The sequence below is a fragment of the Anastrepha ludens genome, chromosome 4 (genome assembly GCF_028408465.1).
Source record: "Anastrepha ludens isolate Willacy chromosome 4, idAnaLude1.1, whole genome shotgun sequence".
NCBI classification, from domain to species: domain Eukaryota; kingdom Metazoa; phylum Arthropoda; class Insecta; order Diptera; family Tephritidae; genus Anastrepha; species Anastrepha ludens.
The window spans coordinates 91,184,861-91,208,518 of NC_071500.1; the positions used below are offsets into that span (position 1 = coordinate 91,184,861).

The 23,658-nt window shown below is 39.8% G+C and overlaps 3 protein-coding genes across 3 annotated transcripts in view; 1 reads left to right on the forward strand and 2 right to left on the reverse strand.

Annotated features, from left to right (window-relative positions):
* Window positions 1-3,806: 3,806 nt before the first annotated feature.
* On the reverse strand, window positions 3,807-5,052 carry LOC128860173 (proteasome subunit beta type-7). Its single transcript, XM_054097465.1, has 4 exons — window positions 4,857-5,052; window positions 4,619-4,798; window positions 4,087-4,558; window positions 3,807-4,020 (listed from the first exon to the last, which is right to left on the reverse strand). Exons 1-4 carry the CDS (start codon window positions 4,916-4,918, stop codon window positions 3,892-3,894), a joined length of 843 nt encoding a protein of 280 aa, XP_053953440.1. The 5' UTR covers window positions 4,919-5,052; the 3' UTR covers window positions 3,807-3,891.
* A 260-nt stretch (window positions 5,053-5,312) lies between these two features.
* On the forward strand, window positions 5,313-7,007 carry LOC128860172 (39S ribosomal protein L39, mitochondrial). The gene is made up of 5 exons (XM_054097464.1): window positions 5,313-5,510; window positions 5,725-6,061; window positions 6,208-6,308; window positions 6,371-6,813; window positions 6,873-7,007. The coding sequence occupies exons 1-5, from the start codon at window positions 5,438-5,440 to the stop codon at window positions 6,927-6,929; spliced, it is 1,011 nt and encodes a 336-aa protein (XP_053953439.1). The 5' UTR covers window positions 5,313-5,437; the 3' UTR covers window positions 6,930-7,007.
* A 3,130-nt stretch (window positions 7,008-10,137) lies between these two features.
* LOC128860174 (zinc transporter foi) overlaps window positions 10,138-23,658 on the reverse strand; it is a 67,918-nt gene continuing 54,397 nt past the window's right edge. The window contains exons 3-4 of the mRNA XM_054097466.1: window positions 11,590-11,895; window positions 10,138-11,514 (exon numbers count right to left, since the gene is read on the reverse strand). Coding sequence (XP_053953441.1) covers window positions 10,484-11,514; window positions 11,590-11,895 — 1,337 coding nt within the window. The 3' untranslated portion in view covers window positions 10,138-10,483. The remainder of the gene's footprint in view (window positions 11,515-11,589; window positions 11,896-23,658) is intronic.

A 23,658-nucleotide genomic window follows, 5' to 3' on the forward strand; every position in this document is an offset into this window, starting at 1 on the left:
TAAACTCTTCAGTGCGAGCTGCTATTTACTATTGAGCTAAACCTTCAATTCGAACTTCTACTGTCAGAAACTGATTTGAATAAAGCCAGAGATCAATCAGAATCGGCCAGAAATTTCGAATAAAGGTCATTTAAAAAAAAGGGTGACTGGAAGCACATACTCTAAGGACACACCAGAAGCTCCGAGACCTTAGATGGGATATTCAATAGCAATCGCCGTATCGTCGAGACCTGCCACCAAGCGGTTATCACATTTTCAAGCACTCGCACAATTTTTTTTAATGATGTATAAATTTATATATTGGTAAAACGAGCTGGTCAAGTTTTTTGCTAATAGGAACGAGAACCTTTTAGTCGCAGAATTATAGAATTGCCTTCAAAATAGATAAAAGTTATTGAAAAAATGGAGAATAATTAACCCAACGATGCTAATTTAATTGCCGAAATAAAGCGAATAAGCCTTTTACTTGACCTATATTTTCTCATATACAGGGTTTTCCAATAGCAGGTGCTACAGGTGAATGGATTGCGCTCTCGAGAGATGATTAACGATTTTTTATGGCTGGAATTGGATGGTATTGATATGGACAACGTTTATTTTCAACCAAACGGCGCTATGTGTCACACAAGCCACGAAACCATTGATCTTTTATGGGGAAAGTTTCCGGACCGAAGAGGTGATCACAATTGGCCACCGAAATCTTGTGATTTAACACTTTGCGACTTTTTTCTTTGGGGCCACGTGAAAGAGAAGGTCTACGCCAACAGCCCAGAGTCGATTCAAGACCTCAAAGATGGAATTCGTGGGGCTATCGAGGACATAGGGCAGCCACTTTGCAATTCGGTTATGGAAAATTTCATGAAAAGGATATTGTCCTGTGAACGTGGTCGTGGTGGTCATTTGCCTGATATTATTTTCCACTATTAACAGCATACCTTCCTCTTTATAATGAAATAAACATCCGATCATTTGTATTAAACAATAGCATTTTTCTTTGAATATCAAAATAACACCTCTTATTGGAAAACCCATTATTTACTTACCATCAGCGGATCACTTGTGGAATACTGTTATGTTAAAATTAATTTGTAAGAGATGTACATACATATGTATGCGCCAGTGTAGTAACTAAGCATATATTGACATGAAGCTCGTGGAGTTCATAGAGCTGAATATTTCAACATCTTCAACGATATTGGTGAACCTTTGTTAGGAACACTCCACAATTCGCTCCTCCAGCTTTTTGTCATTTTTGTTCATTGAGAAATACTGAACTGAAAAATAAGTTGCGTACTCTGTCGAAAGTGGCCCCGCATCTCGTAGTATCTGCTGTAGCATCAATTTAAATAAATAACATCATTCGCCTCGTAACGAAGTGTTGAAAAACTTTGAATTGTTTTCTATTCTAAATGTTTTGCTTCGGGTTTTGACAAGATCAATCTGTTCTTACTCGGACTTTGCATTCCGCCTAAATTCTCTGGCAGGTGGGCCATAGAGTTTTTGTATACCTTAATGAGGTTGAGGGTGAGGGAGAAGTGCGCTTTGACTACGCCATTATTTACCACAGCCGGGCTGCGGCTTACTTTAAGTGATGTTAAACATTCGAATTGATATCCTGTACTAGGAAAGATAAAAGCGGATGGTATAGCAGTGAACGGGGACACTTTTTGCTAACATACAAAGAGTTGCCGCGCATTGCAATATATAATACGTCACCGTGGGCTGTTATATGTATATTAACGGTAACTCCGTTTATTTAAGTAATAACTTCAATAACATAATTTTGTATCAAAGTCAAACAAAAAGTTGGGCAGCCTAAGTTTTTAGCACATTTAAGTAAACTATGTGTACTCCGTTATTTCTTTCATAACGGTACTGCAAAAGTTAGTTTTATTTCTCACATTTTGCCGTTTACGTTGCGAATTGTTAAGAGTAAAGAGGTATAAGCAAACTTCGAGTGATTTAAAAGAACTTTTGGTGAATGCCATTCCGAAGGGAAAAGTGTGCGTCAAATCGCGGAAAGTTTGAAAAGACCTATGTCGACAGTATTTAGTATATTGAAAAAATGTAATGAAAACCATTATTTTCTTTGGAAAAGTGGTACTGGAAGAGTTTCCAAAATGAACTCAAATGAGTCCAAGAGAAGGATTATACTTAGTCTTGCCATAAATTCTGTGACAAATTTTACAATACATACAGCGAGAAGAAATTTCCGTTATTTTTGCTTTTGTTCGTCTTTTATTCAGTTTCGTGGCAAATTTTGCTTGTTAACAATGGAGTGGGAGCTTAGGAAAATAACATTGCAATGATTGCATTACATAAGTTAGGTAAATGAGCAAGTGAGATTTACGAATCACTGAAAAAACATTGTATCTCGAGAATGTTTGTTTACGGGTTCGTTTTTCACAAACGTCTGCAGTGACAGAACCTCGTGTGGTTCGAACCAGTGCAGCCTGAAAAGCCGTTCGAGAATGAATTCATAGAAATTCCCTTAGAAAGCAGAATATTCATGTACAGAGAAATGTATATATCGACCAGATCCATGCCAAGAATAATTAGAGATGATCTTCATATGAAAGTCTTCCATCGCTCAGCTGGTCATCTTTTGACAACGCGATTGAAGTAAATAAGACTCGACAGAAGCAACTGCTATGAAAATATTCTTTTCACAGGTCAGAAAATGTTCGCTGTTGAAAAAGTTGTTAATAAGCAAAACGATAAAATCTATGCTAAAACTTCTAAAGACGTAAGAAAAGTTGTTCCAAAGTGTACCAGGAGGATATCTTAGAAGGCATGGGGAAGCAGTTATGCAGAACTCTCATCAATGGGGAGCGTTGGATCTTTCAGCAAGATTCCACTCCAGCCCATACGGCAAAAATTACTCAGCGGTGGCTAAAAAACAATATTCCTGGATTCATAGCCGCAGAAGATTGGACGTCTGGAAGTCCAGATCTCAATCCTTTAGACTACAGTTTCAAACTCTCAGGAGTTTTCTGCACAGTAACAAATAAAGAGTGTACACTTTTAGAAAAAATCGCTTTCTTTCAAGAATTAATGTGAGTACAAGAATATGTTAGTAAGACGAATGAATTTTGGATCAACGTTATTTTCACCGGCTAGTCGAAATTCAACTTATTTGGGTCAGATGACCGCAGTTTTATCTGGAGAAGGGAAGGTGCAGTGCTCAAACCGTCTAATTTGGTGGGTACTGTGAAACATGATGGCGAGTATGTAAGGATTGGGGGAGCAACGACGGCATATGGAGTGGGCTCGTTTTCTTTTATTGAAGGCACTAAGACTAAAACGAACTATCTAGAAATACTGAAGGAACTGTCGAAAGATTACAGTTACCAGCAACGTTAACCTCCAGGCAAGACAACGACCCAAAGCTTACTGCGCTGATTGTAAGGAAATGGACCTTTAAAAATTTTTAGAACATGAAAACAATTAATTTTTCGAATTTTAAAAAGGAAGTGTAGAACTCCTTTTATTCGCCAATGGCTATTATGCTTCTCAATGAAGTGGCTCATCAGACTGCAATAAATATGAATGTAATTAATAGTGGAACTGATGAGCGTTTGAAGCATTTTCAAATATTTTTTTTTTGAATCGACAAAAATCAGTTTGATTTTTCTTTAAAATGTTTATGGTGCTATAATCCTTTACTCGCTACAAAATTGCTTTTGAATTTGTTGATCGGTTAGCGAAGCTGCGGATACAGAGTAATGCAATTAACCTAATTTTAATGGCTCCTTTTCATTTGAATAACTGTCCTCAATTTAACTGCGCATTTTAAACAATCGTAATATTTGTATAAGACAATTCTTTAAAAACTATTTATTTTCAAGAAACCAAATATTAACTTATATTCGTATGCTTCCGTATGTATACTCATATTTCCATTGCTTCAGTTGTTTCGCCATTTGACAACTTTTTGTGGAAAGCTTCAAAGGGTATAACAGGGAATACCTCCTCTTTGCCTATTAGCTCTGTGGTACCTGGCTTGAAGCGGTAGTTTCCCTGTAAATATTTGCGAAATTGTTAAAAAAAAAAATATATAAAAATAAACTGAATTGAATTTCTTACATGTCGTGTTCCCTTCAGATTGGCCAACTCATAATTGCGCAAGTAATCTACCGAATCTTTGCGTATAACACATAAATCGATGTTGGACCCGGAACCTAAGTCATTAAACACACCCGCCGCAATAGCATCGCGTACCAACAATTTGCCTTCTTCTTCAGTCATGTCGGGTTTCCAGCGCGATTCAAAAACAGACATTGCAGCCAAACTGCCAGAACCCATAGTGGCATAAGGCAGCTTGTCTGTGGAGCCATGAGGATGTATGCAATAAATATATGAACCGGTCTTATCGACACCGCCAAGAACTAAAGCAGCGCTAATGTGTCCCTGATAGCGGAATAGAAATTGTTTAAGTAGTGTATTGGCTGCTACGACAGGCACCTGACGGCCGGTGTTCAAACGATGCATTTCCAATTGTGATGCAATCAAATCGGTAGTCATTTCAGTATCGGCAGCGGTTCCAGCACCACAACAGCTACGTAAGTATTGAAATTAAAATTCCCTTTTTGCAGAAATTGTAAAAACGAATACTTACTACATATTTTTAGCGAGGTAATGAATTTTCGAACAATTTTTGTCCGAAACAATTGGACCCTCGGTGGCACGGGTATCCGCTCCTAATATTACACCATCTTTGAAGATAATTCCCGCAATAGTCGTACCTGTTTTTACAGTCTTTGGCTGCTGGAAACCAGAATTGAGCAGCATTTCATTTCTATGAAGAAATCATGAAAGCATTTTGCCATTTGCGTCAAAACAAAAAAACCGCTTACCGCTTGCAGTTGTCAAAGTTGAAGCCACCTTTGGGCACATCTCGTACTAATTCCATATTCATCTTAAAGGCTTTTAGTTAAACTATTTAGTTTGCTTTGCAGAAAATTATTAAAAGGGATATAAAGTTGTTCGGCGAATAAAGATGACCAACAAAATTGTGACAGCGCTTTTTTGGATGCTTCTTCTGACGACAACCAGCAGTTAACAATAGTCGTTATTCACAATAGAGTAGAAGTTGCTAAGAGATTAATGCATTTTTGTGCAAATAGTTGTGATTGTAAATATATATGGGAAATTAACGAAATTTTGACACTTCATTTGGAGGAACAAATTACGTAGTCAAAGGGTTTACAAATCGTTTATTAAAGGCAAAGAATTTTCCGCTGAAATGCCTCAGCCACTGTTTAAAAAAATACTGAAAAATTCAGAAATCAAACAGACTGAGTGGCAATATCGAAGCACGTTGACATCAGCTGTTGAATAAACGAACTGATTTGATAACAATTTTGCTACCGCCCGAGAAAATTTTAATACTTTTATTTTGAAAAGCTAAGAGAAAATCCTGTAAGAAGCGTGTGAAATGGTGTGCAACAAACAGCTCTTCCAAACAGTATTAAATACATGTAATCGATTTCATGGATTGACAAGCCTGCGTAAGTTTCCGAAAAGAGAAATGCACTGCATTGGCGAAGTAAAAGTTCAAGTTTTATATAAACGAGTTTATTTGTATATATAATATGTACATAAGTGAATGCTAGAATACAAAATCTAACTAGATTAGTTTTTTGTACATTTTAGTTATTTATTTTTAGATTTTTAAATTGGGTATGCAGAAGAGCAAGAATTGATTCCCTTTCAATTGTCTAGGTTATAGTTCCAGCGCCAACTCCACCATCAGTCCTGCGCTAGTGAAACGCAATGAACTCTTCACTCAAGAACAACGCCGACAAAAAGAAGCGATTGGAAGAGTGGAAAAAATTGAAGTGCGTTATCTTGGACTGCCTCAGGATGTAACTCTAGCTATGAATTCTTATTTATCGACTCCATATAATTGCGCACAGCATTTAAGTGAAGGTCATTGCAAACGTTCCGCCTTAGCGCTCGTCGATGGGAACGTGCCATGGGATATGCATCGGCCGCTGACTGAAACCTGCACGCTGCAGTTGTTAAATTTTACCGTTGCGGATCCTCATTTGGTAAATAAGTACGTACTCAAGTACATATTCAGTTCTTCATAGCAAATATTATGTTGGTTCCTAAAAGTGAACAAACCAGCGAAAATGTGATTTAATACAATTTTTTTTTCGAAAAGCTTTTAATAATAGTTCTAACTTTGCGCGATATTTTCAGAGCGTTCTGGCGCACATGCAGTTTCATGTTGGGTGCCGCGCTGCAAAATTGTTTTACTGATGAAGCCCAATTGGAATTACACAGCTTCCCTACCCCAAACAGTATGTATTGCATATTTTTTGCTATAAATTCGCACTATTGTAGTTATTTAAACGCATTGCAGTCAAATCTGGCAGTTTTGTTTACGATATAGTGCTACGTGCACAAGCCTGGCAGCCGAGTAAAGCAGAATTACGTGCCCTATCCGCTGAAATGGTAAAATTAGCTGCAAGGGATCTGAAACTTGAACGTCTCGATGTAAATAGTGAACTTGCATTGGAAATGTTTGCCGATTCACGTTGCAAGCGTGAGCAATTGCCCAGCATTGCCCAACAGAATCAGGGACGTGTTACACTCTATCGCATGGGCACACATATAGATATATCGCGTGGTCCTATGGTTGCCTCTTCACGTTTCGTTGGCAAATGTACAGTCGCCGCAGCGCATAAGATCGCCAATGAGGGCGATAATAATGCATTGTATCGTATACAGGGTGTTGGTTTGCCAGCTGGTTTTACGTTACATCATATAGCGTACGGCACATTGGAGGAACGTGCAAGAAAAATGGTAACTTTTGTTGATATGAGTATAGTAAATGTACATACATATATATGTTTTTTTTTCAGAATCCTGCACGCTTGCCCAATGAGCCTTTCGAAGAATCGCTTCAGCACATAGCTTAAACGGAAAGAATATTTGTTTAACCGAAAACCATTTCTGTTTGTTTTATATTTTAAATGAAAATAAATAAATGTAAACTACTACGTTTGTTATTCGTTTTGGCGAGTCTTACTGCGTTAAATTTGCTGCGCCTAAATGTAGACTACGGCTATTGTTTATATAAAATTATGTGTATGTACACATTGCATTCAAAATTATCGTCTATTCTCCTGTAGGCGCTTAGTAAATAAGAAACTTCAGTAGCTAATCAGCCTACTAACAAATCCGCTCCGATTCTAAATTGTTCAATGCTCGTTATTTAGATTTCTATTAAATTTTTTGCTTTCAAAATTGTTATGTTTGTGCCAAAGTGCTGCATTTCTGTGCTCACTTCAGTAAGAAACCTCCGCATATGCTGGAAACCTTGTAGCAAATTGTCCATTATGAGGGAGCGTTCAAACAGTTAGACATGTGCGAGTGACCTGTACGATACTAACCTCCTATTCACATGCTCTCTTAAACTCCTCTCCTTTTGGACTCAACCCGTTGGAACAGCATGTTTCCTGGACGTACCGTTAGATGAGTCAGATGATGACGATCCGTGACTACACTGCACTGGTAGGGCTTAATGAACTGCTACAACAACAATAAAATCATTATAGTCTCCTTCGCATGGAGTGGCCTGAGAAGCAATACTTTATGGTATGCCTCGTAGTATATCCACTGCATATTAGTGATTCCCTGAGATTACACTAGTGTAGAGTAGACCTTTTGCCTTGACTATGGCCTTGAGGCGGTCTAGAAACGAATCGCAAGCTGCCCGAATGTGACTTGCAGGTAATTTGGCCCTCTCGCGGGCAAGGGTTTTTTTCAGCGCCTCGAGACTGGAGAATTTTTTAGATCTGACCTTGCTCGAAAATGGCCATCGAGAATAGTCCATCGGATTCGCGTCTGGTGAATTTGAGATCTATTGTGTGGTCGTTATGAAGTTCGGAACGTTTTTTTTTAGCCATTTTTGGTTCACTCGGGCTCTGTGAGACGGTGCCGAGTCCTGTTGAAATGTCCATGGGGTCTACCACCGAAATTTTTGTCTGCGGATGGCTTCAAAACAACCTCCAGAATACTTTCCCGATAATATTTCGCATTTACCTTGACGCCAGGCTCGATGAAAGTGATTGGAGAGCACCCATCTGCGGTTACAGCGGCCCAAACTATTACCTGTGGCGGGTACTGCCTCTTGGTGGCCAATCGACGACTCAAATTCTCGTATGAACATTGGGTCAACCAAACCCTATCATTTTGGGAGTTTACGAATTGCTCAAGCGAAGCAACTCCTTCGCTCTCTTAAGTCTGACTCGTTGCTGCTTATGTGTGAGATTTTGCGCCTTTGGATCTTGTAAGGCTTGACTTTTCAATGTGCGGCGGATGCTACGGTCAGATATTTTCAGTTCTTTCGCCATTCGATTGGCAATTCGTCGGGGATTTCGCTCAAGTCGCTTCTTCATGATTTGAACCCTTTCATGTTACGTTGTAGACTTTTGATGACCACCTCCATGACGTTTCGCGATGCTACCAGTATGATTGTAACGAGTAATGGTCCGATAAACAAAAAATTTATTTATTTTAAGGTGCTCGAGCTCACGAACAATCACTGGTTGTGATTTTCGAGCCAAATAAAGGGTGGTTAAATTTCAAAGGGCCGATGTTGAATGTGAACCACACCGAAAGGTCACGCTTTTTTCTGCATTTCATTTGACATTTTTCAATTTCAGACTAACTCAATTTGAATCATGGAAAGATACATAATCGAGCAACGCGTTAAAGTTATTCAGGCTTATTCTGAAAACGGGCGTTCAAAGCAAAATGCATATCGCACACTTCGTGATTTTTTCGGACAATTTAGTCGTCTAAGTTTGAGCAAACCGGGTCTGTGGGAGATGTGAAAACACAAGTGCATGCTCGTACAGCTCGTACTGCAGAAAATTTTGCTGCTGTTCGCGATAGTGTGGTTGAAGAGCCGTCCACCGAGTGGTGAAGGTTGAAAAGCCGTTCACCGTCCGCCGAGTTGAGGTCGTCGTTGATGAACATTATGCATAAAGACTTGCATTTACACGCTTACAAGGTGCAATTGACTCAAGAACTAAAGCCTATTGACCATTTCAAGCGTCGTCAATGGTGAGAATGGAGGCTGGAAATGGCAACAGTGAATGACCAATTTTCGAAGAAAATCAACATCAGTGATGAGGCACATTTTCACCTCAGTGGATTCGTCAATAAGCAGAATTGCCGCATTTGGGCGAATGATAATCAAAGAGTGATTGCCGAAAAACCAATGCACCCACAGAGAGGGACTGTTTGGTGCGGTTTATGGGACGGCGGCATCATTGGGCCGTATTTTTTCCAAAATGAGGCCGGTCAGGCAGTTACTGTGAATAGTGTTCGCTATCGTGAGATGATAACGAACTTTTTATGGATGTGGACGATATGTGGTTTCAACAGGACGGTGCCGCTTGTCACACAGCTAACGAAACAATGGCTCTTTTGCGCGAAAAATTTGATGGCCGAATAATCTCACGTCGCGGCGATGTCAATTGGATGCCAAGATCATGTGATTTGACACCGTGGGACTTGTTTCTTTGAGGGTTATTTGAAAGAAAAGGTGTATGTCGATAAGCCAGCAACAATTCAAGAGCTAAGGGATGAGATAATTCGGCACATTAACAGCATAGAACCTCAATTATGCCTCAGCGTCATCGAAAATTTGGACCATCGGATGGAGGTGTGCCGCCGAAGCCGCGGCGGTCATTTGGCCAATATTTTGTTTTATTCGTAATTGAGCCATATCAATATTATCATAATAAAGAGAAATGATAATAATTTCCTAAAAAAATTGTATTTTATTCTAAATCAATACTGGCCCTAGAAACTTAACCACCTTTTATGAGGCAATCACACTATTACGTTTGAAATCCATTACTGATTTTCTTTTTTCGCGTTTACTCTAGGCAAAATGCTTCCGCGCGCTTGTAAACAATACTCTGAACTGTCATTTAGCCAACTAACAGACAGCTGATTCCCATGCGTCAACTGCGCAAGCACTACACTTCGAGTGCCGGACCCTATATAATTTATTCTTATTTGTTTTGATTTATCGTTGAAAAATATACTCATCAATTTTTTTTTTAATTTTATATTTTATTTTGATTTCGTTATTATTTATTTCAAATAAAAAATATAACAATCACATTATTACATAAATTATATATTAAAAAATTCGGCAATTTATTAGAATTAAAGTTTTAGTTTAAGCTAATTCGGCTCATTATTTGTTTCTAATACTCCTAAACACTTAAATTATCTAGACTAATATTAATAATACTTTAACACTTACGAAAATCATAAAATAAGCTGGGCTTTGAAAAAATTGTCTACACTTTTTAGAAAATAGAAATCCGTTTATGAAAACACTAAAATCCAGTTCAGGACTGGTTTTTTTTTATAAAAGCTCGCCTTCCCAATATTAGACTAGGAAGCTCATTTGCAATTTCTTCCACAAACCTCAAATTATATTAATTATTCACTTAAAAAGCTCTGCGAGCGCATCCTCATTAACAGCGATCGCCAGCATTATAAAGCCACCCAATAGCATGCCGGTAATCTGTATTAGTGTGCCCTTCAACTTGCTCTTGGCATCTCCCGCATGGCCTTCCACCTCACTCATCGCCGGCACCAAATCGGCAAGCGCTATGTACAGGAACGAGCCGGCTGTGGCCGCATAGATCCATTGTGTCATGTTCGCATGCTCACCGGCTATGAACAAACCAATTGCCATGCCCACAAAACTCAACACCGAGCTTACAATGTTCAAGTAGACGGCACGACGCAGCGATACGCCCGTCTGCAGCAAGAGCGCAAAATCGCCCAATTCGTGTGGCAGTTCGTGGCATAGCACAGCAAAAGCGGTAGCCATGCCGGTGACAGGATCGCTGGCAAAGGCGGCGCCGATCGCCAAACCATCGGTGAGATTATGCAAGCCATCACCAATGACGACCATAAAGGCGACCGGTGTAAGCGGACGTGATGGCGTCTTCTGATCCTTTTTCGTTTCATTCAACATGATGTTTATTTCCTTGGCGTCGCTGTTGACGATCGGTGCGACATTTGTGGCGACCGTTTTATCAGGCGTTGCGTGTTCTGTGTGATGCGCGTGTGTGTGCCCGTGCGTGTGTGCATGACCGCCATGCGAGTGACCGTGTCCATGTCCATTGGCGCTATCACCCTTCAGTAGTGGCAAAATATGTTCCAGCACGTACATGAAAATGCATGTGAAGAAGGCGCATGCGCAAATCCATACTGCCTCATGTGTACCATGATGCTCATCTGCCTCAGCAGTTGTGGCTGCGTCGGACTCGTGCGCGCCATGTTCGGGCACCAAGGCATGCGGCAATAAGTGCATCAAAGCATCGCCGGCTAGCGTGCCCACAGCAACGGCGACGAGAAACTTTAAAATATCCTGATAGGCGATTGTTTTCATGAGCGGCACCAACAGTATGCCTAGTAGTCCACAAGCGGATAGTATGAATATGGAAATGCTGGCGTAGAGCCAAGCTGCATGGGAGGAAATAGAAGAAACATTGTTGTGATTAAAATTCGGTGCAGGCGCTTTAACGATTATCTACTCACCATTCCACAATGCCTGCTTGGGATCGTCACCATTTGTTAGCGGCGCTGGTCGCATGCACACGTGCTGATCGATTTGCGCCAACAGCGCTGGACAGAGCTTCATGAATGCGACTGGTGTTAGCTGCACATGGTTGATAAACTCATTGTATTCGGCTTCGGAGTTGTGCGCTTCCACTACGCCATCGGCCGAGTAGGTCTTGTATAGTTTACGTGTGTGTAAATCATCATGATCGACGACCAGACGTAGAATGGACTTTGGGGATAGGCAAACATTCGCGGAGAGAGGTGCAGCGTCCAAAGAAGCATCTGAAATCAAAAGGAAGAAAAAATTAGTCAAATCGGGTCTGGCAACTAGAAAGACGTGGTAGGAGACCCCCAGCGATTAAGGAAGCTAACAGCTTCTAGGCAGCTCGGCACTTCAAGTCAATTTAGTAGAGTAAAAATAAATACATACATATAAGATTTGGAAAACAATATTTTAGGCTACTCACTATCATTTCAAGTCTAATATGAAATTAGTGCGCATTTCCATGCAATAAACTATGAAAGATGATGCAAGGCTCAAAGTATTTCAAATCTTTCCCATTATACTATATTTAGTGTGCGATGTCTGCACGAGAATATCAAGCAGTGGATCGGAGACACCGTCCCAATTAAGGACCGGTTATTCAAAGTGCGTGCTCTATAATAATTAGCCCGGCGGGCGAGCGTCGTTGAGGATGCGAAGCCTTGGAGTGCGCAGTAGAGAAAATAAATACATACGTTGAAAGTTATAAAAACTAAGGCTTTTTATTTAACACAATAAACAATTTTCATAAAATCAAAAAATAATTATAACCAAACTGCTATCACTACTAATGTTGAAATGCCTGGGTGGATTCCTTACTGCACGGATTTCACTTCCACTTGACGAATTAATGCCGTCATCCTCCGTCTTATCAGACTCAAAGTAATATTCGTCAGAACTGTCACTATCGAACGTATAATTTCTAGATCGCTTAGCCATCGTGCGTAGGATAAAATATAAAATATATAAAAAGAGCCTGCTGGTTCCTCTGGCAGGGACACTGAGAGACTGAACCGAAGAACTGAAATTCGGTCTGACTCTACCGTCGTCTCATATCGTAAGTTTACATTACACGGAAGATAAGACTTCATCGCTAATGGCCTCTAATCGCGAGTCTTGCAGCTACGATCTAATTTGGGCGGTTATATGCCGACACGCGTCCGGAACGGTGAAACAGCTTGGGCGGCTATATGTCGACGCCCCAAAGGGTTACAACATTTTTCGTTGACGGCACAAAAAAATGCGACGGCTAAATGGACATTTTTTTTTCCTTGCAAGGTTTGTAATGCCTGTTGGTTGCTCCAAGACAACCCCTTGCTTTCTGCGACATCTTCTTGTGAAAAGATATTTCAGATTATGCTGAATATTTTTGAGGAATCCTTCGGTGTGATGCACTACAGATCGTTTTCTCTAACCTAGCCAAACCTAAAAAGTTGTCTCACTTGCGTGATTTTCTGCACCTGAAACTCGATTGAAGCATAACATTTTCACAGAACCTCAAATCGTTGAGAGGATCATAGACAAAAATTAAATTAAACTTGCGTTGACTGCGTTGTGAAGGACTTCGGATAAGCGAAACGGATTTTTTTTGTCTGGACAGACTAGCAAGTACAGCATTCATATACAATTAAGTCTATTGTACTGCAGTCGGATTCCCCTTTTAAATTTTCTTTAAATCTACTCGACCTCCGAAGAAATCTGAGTAGATCTTGTGGTGCCAAGGAGCCAAGATTGTCGCTTCTTAACACATCAGTGTCAAAGACCTCAAGCCTGATCCGAGCGAAGGTGGGGCAGATGCACAGAAAGTGGTCCACCGTCTCATCCTCCTCTCCACATGCTGGGCAGAATGCACTGTCGGAGATGTCCACCTTTTCCATGTGCTTTGCCCATAGAAAGTGGCCCGTCATCAGTCCAACAAGCCTCCTACAGTCCCTTCTGCTTAGTGACAGTCGGTCGAAAATGACAGGTAACATCAGTGTTGTCCATCTGCAGCCTCTCTCAGCCTGCCAAGCTCGCTTGTGTGTTAGAATAACCCGTTTGCTAACCGTTGCTTTGATGGCTGTAGAAAGGAGTAGCAGCACGGGCTCCGGGCCAAGGAAGTTGGCCTAAGAGCCCATTCTGGCTAAAGAGTCAAAGATCTTGTTACCCGCGAGCGAAACGGATAAGCTCCCCCAACAACACCAGTTTGAAGATACGTATACCCAACAGTGATTCCAAGGCTCTATTTACGGTTCAATCTCCAATTAATTAACAGGAAAGTAGCTGCTTTCGATTAGCTTGGGATTGCATTAGCGCAAATGGGCATGGTCTTCTGGGAAACATCTTCAATTCGATACTCCAAATGGAATACAGTTGGATTACCATGCTTAGACAGACTTCTCTGTACTTTGGATGCATATTTCTTAAGTAGTTAAATATTTATGGGATCATAATGGTTAGTTAGGTTGAGCTTGCTGTCATTTGCACTGTGTGGGTAGAAGGACATACCGGCAAACTAGCCAATTGGCATACCACTTAAGAGATGAAACACATAACACATACCAAGTCAAGAGTAAGACAGTGATAGAAGGGTTTTTCCAGACACGTTCCGTGATGAGTTGCCTGATCTGCCATCGGGCGCGTTCCAGGTGGTGGATAGGGAAGCCCTGCCATCACACGAGTGGCCTTCCCTGATGGGTAGGTTCAACACTCGTGTGATGACTCACAATTGGCCAGACTCGTCACTTTTTCATTGTCTCCGAGGCTGGGACAAAAGTTGTTGATGGAACGAACGCCATGTTAAATTAGCTTCTAAGATCGTTTTATCCAATTTTTCTCCACTTTTGATGAGCTAAAATGTTCATACGAGAAGGAATAATGGAATGCCCGCCTTCTGGGCAGAATTAAGGGGAGGTATTTGTACTCCTCCTTTGCTATTTTATCTGCCACGTAGTTGCCACGGATGTCCTTGGGGCTGCGAGCTCCCATTAAGCACATTGAAAATTTGCTTGCTCGGGGTTTTTCTGCATTCAATTGCTGCCTTTGAATTGGTATTTTTTTGATTAAAAAACTGAAGAAACCCAATTTTTAGAGTGTTAAATTCAAAACCGCGCCATTTTGTCAAAAAATTTTTTTTCTAGTACGGGACATAGCTACAGTTATACTGACTAATAACTTTTTTTTGTTTTTGTGTTTCAGATAAATAGAAGAGGCAAAATGGACAACACCGTCCAGGTCCAATATTTCGGGATGGTCAAAATGAGCGCCATTTTTTAAATTATTAAAATTAAAAAAAATTTTTTTGTTTTTAATTTTTGTATGTAAAAGAAGTAAAATAAAAAACCAAAAAACTTTAAACATCGTTTTTCATACTTTTTATTGTAAAAAAAATTTCTGAAAATACCCTAAATTTTCGAGCTCTTACCACCGGGACACTTAATATTGGATTGCTGGTACTATTGGATTAAAGAGTTTTATTAGCTGCTTGGCTGTAAGAAGATACTGCAAAAAATCGCAAGATTTCTTAGAATTTTTTCGCTAAAGAATGCAAAAAATCGAGTCTAGAAGAAGCTGAATTTTTGCGCCAAATGCGACCTTATTTATTACTATTAATTCCGTCTGAAAAAATCTGAGTTTTTGCGCCAAAGAGCAACCTTTTTATTACTATAAATTCTGTCTGCAAAATGCTGAGTTTTTGCGCCGAGAAGGGACATTTTTATTGCTATAAATTTAGTCTGCAAGAAGTTGGCTTTGGGAACCAAAGAGTGACCTCTTTTATTGCTACATATCCTGTCTGAAGAAAACTGAGTTTTTACCCCAAAGTGTGATCTTTTTTATTACTTTAAATCCAGTCTGCAAAAAGCTGAGTTTTTGCGCCAAGACTGAGTTTTTGCTATAAATTTAGTTTGCAAGAAGTTGGCTGTGAGTGGACTCCTTTATTGCTAAACATCTAGTCTAGTAGAAACGGAATTTTTGCGCCAAATGCGACCTTCGTTTTTGTTATGAATCCAGTGTGAAAGAAGCAGAGTTTTTACACCGAAGAGTGACCACCTAAATTCAGTCTGAAAAAATCTGAGTTTTTGAGCCAAAGAGGAAACTTTTTCATTATGATAAAATCTGTCTGCAAAATGCTGAGTTTTTGCGTCAAGGAGGGATGTTTTTATTAATAATAAATCCTGTCCGCAAAAGCTGAGTTTTTGCGCCAAGGTTGAGATTTTGCTATAATTTTAGTTCGCAAGGAGTTGGCTGTGATTGGCCTCCTTTGTTGCTACAAATTCAGCCTGGAAAATGCTGAGATTTTACACTAAATATATGAAGGCCAATATCCATATAAATTAGAGTTTTTACGCCAAAGAGTGACCTCTTTTATTGCTATAAATTCAGTCTGTAGTGGTGAGGTAAATGTAGCCCTAAGTTCAGTTATTGTGATTTTCGATGTCTTCTCACTTATCGCTTTCTGGGATTCTTGATTAAAATTTACCGCTTCTTAGAAAGTGTAAGATAAGTTTCACAAATATGTTTTAGGTGGGAAGAGAAATGCTTTATGTCATTAATTGCGCAACCTCCTCTTTATTAGGATAGCAATTCAGTAGGTAATAAATAAAATTTAAGGCGGAAACCAAGTATTGTTTGTAGTCTAAATCAAATAGTAAACTACAATATTTAAGTAAATACAGGAAAAACCTTGTTTCAACACTATAAAACAGAAATTTTATTACAAACGTTTTGAGATTTGCTCTCGGCTGAAGTGCAACTGCATGGCAAATGCACTAAGACTATAAAAATTTATCCTCTTTTCATCATTCTCAACACATATGGGATTATCAGTAGATGCACGCAAATGCGTTAAATTTTTTATTTAATTGCCTGCCTGGCTGTCAACCACGTCTGAGTACCTTGAGACACATTAAATATGGCGTTAGGCCGTAAAAGGAGCCGGGCATGCCTTTACAGCTGTCTATAGTACATACGTATTCCGGCATATTGCCAAAATGTCAACTCCAATAAACTAATGGAATCATTTAATGAGCAACTGACAGGGGCACGTGGCGCCGATATGCAAGTGGCGGAGATGAAAATTTCGTCATAAAAAATCTAACTAACTGCTACACAGTCTGTAAATCAGTTTGCATAATAATTCAATTTATGCCATTCTAATGGTTATAAATTCTGAACAGCAGTTGACATCTGAGTGAAGTATGTAAGTCAACAAACGTATGCATTTAACGCATAAACGAAGGCGCTGTGGGCTAGTGGGCTGTGGCGCTGGACAAAAAGGATACAAACTAACTGGAACAAAAAGATTCCAAACTAACTTCCAATTGTTGACGGATTTCTGCGATTTTTGAGCTTATGAAGCTGAATTTTAGGCACGAAGTAGAAAATCTACTCTAGCCTACCGGATTCGGGTGCTAAAAGTGAAACCAAATAGCTAACACAGACCAACAAGCTAGATCAGAAGAGGTTGAAAAAAATCTGTTAGGGTAAGACTAGCAATGTACTGGGGTGATACTTCATATGGTCATAGAGCATTAATTGCCTCGGATACGAATGATGGCTGAGGATCTGAACGATGTAGAAAATAAAATGGATGAATGAAGAAATGTATACTACCTTTATTAGATATCAAGGCGTAGTTGTACGACCGCCGTAGTCCAATGGGTTAGTGCTTGACTACTATTCGATAGTGCCCCAGTTCGAAAGCCCGGGCATGATAATAGAGGTCGCTCTTCAGCAAGCAATGGCAAACCTCTGAGTTCCTCATAAAAAACTATTTGCCATTCGGAAGCGGCAAAAAACTGTAGGAAGAGGAGTAACCAAACACTCAACCATTATTATTATCCCGTTAGAAGTAGATATATAAGTACTCGATGCCACTTTATCGACAAAAAGAGTGGTCAAACACCTGGGAGTGCAATTAGACACAAGCCTAACTTACTGGGCGCACATAAATCATGCTGCCACAAGAGCTGCCAAAGTAAGCGGCATGTTAAGTAAACTCATGGCAAACCTTGGAGGTCCAACGCAGAACAAGCGAAAACTTTTAATGGACACGACGAAATCGATTATTTTATTCGGCTGCGAAATATGGGCAGATTCGCTAAGTGTGCAATGCCGGCGGAAAACTCTGCAATCTGTGCAACGCACCTGCGCTCTCAGAGGGGCTTCTTTATACAGAACAGTATCTGAAGCAGCGGTGTTAGTTATCAGCGGAACCATCCCTATAGATATTCTAGCACAAGAGCGAAAACAGAGATGGGAGGCAAAAATCTCAGGATCACACTTTGGCAGATGGAACTCTGAACGGTACGGTAGATGGACAGTGAGACTAATACCTGATCTAAAAAAGTGGTTAGAGAGAACGCACGGTGAGGTTAACTATTACCTCACACATATTTTGTCCGGACATGGGTCCTTCCGCAAGTACTTGTGGCGAACGGGAAAAGTGAGCCTACCAAACTGCATATATGGAGATACTGAGTATGATGATGCGGAGCACACCTATTTTAAATGCGAGAGGTGGAACATAGAGAGAACAGGTCTGCAACGATCTATTGGTGTATTTATACCTGGAGAAATTATCGAGAAAATGATGATAGACGAAGAAAAATGAATGACGTCGCAAATTTCGTGGAGGATATTATTCGAAAAAAAGAGCATGCGGACTGCTTCCGGGGTGGAGGGAAAAATCCATGGCAAGATGAGGGATATTTTTAGTGGAATCACCACACACGTAGTAGGGACGGCAAAAAAAAAAAATCTTAATATATTAACCCTTTGCCGTAGCTATTCCAAGGAGTGGAAGACGTGATGCTACTTCCGTGCGTAAAATGAGACCTTCGCAGCAGACACATGATAACTTTTTCTTGTCAAAAGTGAAAAGCTTGTTTCAAATGCGAGATTGTTTTTACGCACGAAAAACGCTTTCACCGAAAATGACAACCATCGCTTGATTTAGGCGAAGGCAAGGGGTTATCAGCTTAGCAAACCCTGTCAAAGTCAAGTCTGCTTTTTTGGCAACAGCCCATTTTTATTTGTTTTAAAATTTCGATGTAAATAAAATTAATTTGAAAGCAACTCTTTAGAAATATAAAAACAAAAGGCTGCACCGAATTTATATAAAAGAAAAACAAATCCTTTAACTTAACTTTATCCCCATGCAGTCAATAGTCTCTACCAAGAACTCGCTTTTTATCAAACTTATAAAAGGTTAGCGTTAAGAGTTCATAAATCAGAATGAGTTACGTCAAGTCAACTGCTGCTACTTTATATATTACACAGTCTGTATGTAGATATAGTTTATCGTTTTTGTTTTCAACTCACAATTAAATATTTTTTTTAATACTTCCACATTTTTTTTTTGCTTTGTAGTTGCATGCTATTATTTTTTGTTTACTCCTCAACATTGTTTACGCGGTTTTTATTTACCTTTTGCACATTCTTTTGTGTCACATATTTCCAGCGTATGTTCCTATGTATGGCGGGCTGCAGTTGTGAATGCAATGGGGTTTTGCAATGCACTGGTTAGTTGAGCCTCTTCTGTATGCCGCACACGTCGTATGAGCAACTGTATTTGTGCATACTCGCGCATATTTAGGGCTTAGTTTTTGCATTCATGTCAGGTTGTCGTCTTTTCAGTGCTAACCTCAATTCCCAGCAAGAAATTAATTTACAAAAATTACTGGTAAACAAACAAAATGTGACAACTGGATTTGTCTAAAGTTTTGTAGAAGCTTCAGCTACGTTTTTCCAGGAAATTACGCATGCTTTGCTTATACCAAAATTTTGCGCAAATACATACACATATGTATGTATGTGAGTTTGTCTAAAAAGTTATTTATTTGGTATTAAGATTAACGCGTATGAGACGATAAAGCCGTCTATGAGAGTGCTAACTTTGCATAAAAAACATCATTAAATTGTTTAATTTGCCTAACATTGCTTGTATCACTCAAATGCGATAATATAATTTCACCTTCAACTTGCCCACATTTAAGGACACATGCATAGAGATAAAATTTTGCGACAAAAAATATAAACATATATATAACATAAAAAAAAAAAAATATAAAAACATAATAAAAACTAAGCTCCACGAGTACGAAGATATTTGAATAAAACTAATCGACCTGTAGAGCATTTCAACACTTGACTAGCTGTGACTATTTTTATTGTTTTTTTTTTTTTTGTTAATTATTATGTTTCAGTGTTAATTATAATAATTATTTGTTTTTATAAAAACATAGCTCATTTTCTAACAAAAATTATTGGGTATGCGAATAAGTTTCCGCTCTCGTAAAAGAGGTGTTGCTGCTGGTACTTTTTTGTGTTTGCTCTAGTAATTTACTGGTGATGTGAAGGTGTACCTATATGTGAGGTCTCGATCGCAGTAGTCAACATTCGTTTGAAGCGTAATGATCTTTTTTTATCTGACGTCAAAAATGCTTGTGTTCGTCTCGAAAAAACAGCATTTGCGGGAGGTCACGCTTCATTATTATCTTTTAAAGAAAAGGTATCATCAAAGCCATCAAATACAACTTGTAAATAGTGTTTTCGACGCTTCCACGCAATTTCGACGTGAGTGATAAATAGCGCGAAGGGACACCGAAAAAAATCGAAGATACTCAACTACAACAATTATTGGATGAAGACGCATGTCGAGCCCTTGATGATATGCCTAAAGAGTTGGATGTTGACAGATCAACCGTCGGTAAAAGTTTGCACGCGGTGGGAATGGTCCAAAAAGCAATCTGGGTGCCACATCAATTGAAGGAGAGGGATATCGAGAGACATTTGGTGACGTGTGAGATCCTTCTTGAACGGCAGAAAAGAAAAGGTTTTCTGCATCGCATCTTCGCTGGCGATGAAAAATGGATCTATTATGATAACCCTCAGCGTCGAAAGTGTTGGAGCTTGCCAGGTCAACCAGGTGCATCGACAGCGAAAAAAAATATTCATGCTTCAAGGGCTACGTTGTGCATCTGGTGGGATCAGAAGGGTGTCATCTACTATGAACTCCCAGCGGCCGGAATGGGCGGTAGATGTGACAAACTGATTTTGTTGCATGTCAACGCCAGGCCACACGTTGCTAAATCGATCCAGAAATATTTAGAAGAACTGAAATGGGAAATTTTGCCCCGGATTATCATCAGGTCCGATCAATGCAGTCAGCCCTTATCGGAGAGCGGGTTCACTTCTTATGAGAGCACCGCAAACTGGCTCAATGAATGGATCAAATCAAAAGAAGTCGAATCTTTCGTTAGAGGAATCCGTCTGCTGCCTGAAAGATGGAGTAAAATTGTAGCATCGAATGGCACATATTTCACATAATATCATTTAGTTTTTAATTGTTTTGGCTAAGAAAGGACGGAAACTTATTCTCATGCCCAATACATAAATTAATATAATATTACAAATTTTATACAAAAATTAGAAAAATTCCACATAAATTTGATGAAAAAGCCAATGCCTAAATAAGAGAGTGGTTCACAAAACTTAACCACAGGTGAATCCCAGCACTCAACAACATTTTTTTGTATGGTCTCTACGAGAATTGTTTGAAAAGTCCATGCAAAAATAAAAACTATTTTATTGCTTGTTTTTTGTTTTTCGACAAAGTCTCCTTATAGGCTTAACACTTCGTCTAACGCTTTGATTTTTATATTGTATATTTTGATACCTTCCGAAAAATAGGATTTGTTCAAAAATATTTGTTTGCAAAATAGCCATTCATTGCTGCAATCACCTTCTCGTTTGAATAGATTTTGTTTTCGTCAACTATTTCTTCAAATTGGGGAACAAGTAGTAAACCGAGGGAGCCAAGTCTGGAAAATAGGAAACGAGTTGGAACCCTATTTCCATTACTTTTGCGACCACTACCGCTGAAGCGTGGGTTGGTGCGTTGTCGTGCTAGAAAAGGAGAATCACTCGACTTCCTCGACTCAAATGAGTGCCAAACACTAAGTATTGAGCGATCTGGCTGAGTTTTGGTATGTCTTCTTCCCAGAGATATTCTCCCTACGCGCCAGTAGTGCCAACACTCTGACTTTGCAAGGACTTTTCAAACGATTCTCGACGTATTCGACAACTTATTTTTTCAGCTATCCAAAAAAGTGTAATAATTAAATTAAAGAAGTAGGCGTATTGCAGGTTAAATTGGTGGACGGTAAAATTTCATAAGAACGAAACAATTTCAAAAATATGTCACTCTAGTCTCTTATTTTAGTGGCTTGCAACCTATCCTGTTTGTAATGTCCTTAAGTAGTTAGCACCACTTTGCCAAAGGCAATATGCAAGGTGGCACAAAATTAATCACCCTCAATGTCAATTATATTTCACACTTGTGAGTTAGACAGCAAAACAGCCAATAAAACATACAAGCAATGAGGATAAATGTAAAAATAGAGGTTCATTAAAAAATCTTTGTTTTTTATTCATCCCATCCGAGCTCCCGGAGCTTCTGGCGCGTCACCAAAGATGTGTGTGGCCTGGCGTTGTCCTGATGGAAGACAATTCGGCCTCTGTTGATCAAAGATGGCCTCTTCTGCATGAGTGCTGCATTCAAGCGGTCCAGTTGTTGGCAGTACAGGTCCGAATTGAGCGTTTGGCCATAGGGGAGCAGCTCATAGTGGATGATTCCCTGCCAATCTCACCAAACACACAGAAGAACCTTCCTGGCCGTCAATCCAGGCTTGGCCACCATCTGGGCAGCTTCACCGCTTTTCGACCACGACCGTTTGCGCTTCACGTTGTCGTAAGTGACCCACTTTTCATCGCCAGTCACCATCCGCTTCAAAAACGGGTCGATTTTGTTGCGATTCAGAAGCGATTCGCATGCATCCATACGGGCAAAAATGTTGTTTTGCGTCAAGTCGTGTGGCACCCATACATCGAGCTTCTTTTTGAATCCAAGCTTCTTCAAATGGTTTATAACGGTTTGATGACTCATGCCCAGCTCTTGGCCGATGCTACGGCTGCTACTATGCCGGTCTCTTTCGATCAATTCAGCGATTTTATCGCAATTTTTGACGACAGGCCTTCCGGACCGTGGCGCATCTTCGATCACGTTCTGCACCAGAACGAAAACGTTGAAACCATCGTTGTGCGGTGGAAATGGAAACTGTATCGGGTCCATAAACTGCACAAATTTTATTGGCAGCATGAGATGCGTTTTTGCCTTTATCGTAGTAGTACTGTAAAATATGCCGTATTTTCTCTTTATTTTGCTCCATGTTTGCGACGCTATAACTCACGAACGACTAAAAGCAAACAACAATTAATCAAACACGTGTTAGCACGTGAAAAGAGCTTTCCAAAAAGCTCTAGCGTGAACCGATGCGACGAATACAACTAGAACTACGCGCTTGCAAAGACAAGCTTGCAAGACTTTTTTGACAACCTTATATATGCTCTGGCAAGCCACACAGCAAAAAACGATTGAAATCGAAATTACTAAACGTAAGTGGAACTGAATTGGACACTCCTTACGCAGATCAAGCAACGACATAACCAGAAATGCAGTTTAGTGGAACCCTTATGGCAGTCACCGCAGAGGAAGACCATCAAACACATGGTTAAGGATAATAGAGATGGAGATGGAGAAGACGACTAAAACATGGAACGAAATTAAATTACTGGCGCAAAATCGGGACCAGTCGGAACAATTTGTTGAGACCCTACGTTCCATATAGGAATAAAAAGATCAAATATATAAGTACGCAGTCATCCGATAGAGCCTTCGAGAGTACACTGATTTTTTTCTAAAAGAACAGGCCTGATCTATCCACTCTAAGCCGTTGACGCTTCCGCACAGTAACTCATTAGCTCGTCTTTCGACAATCCGTGAAGGTCGCACTTTGCGGTACATACGCGCTTGCTTAGCTGGTGCAATGTGAGCTGCTCGCCTGTGCTCTGCAGCTCTTGTGATAGATGCGAAGTAAATACCGCATGTACTGAAGTATACTTTCTCTAAATCCTCACGTATACTTGGGCAATAGAGATCATAAGGCGTGGTGATAAAGGCA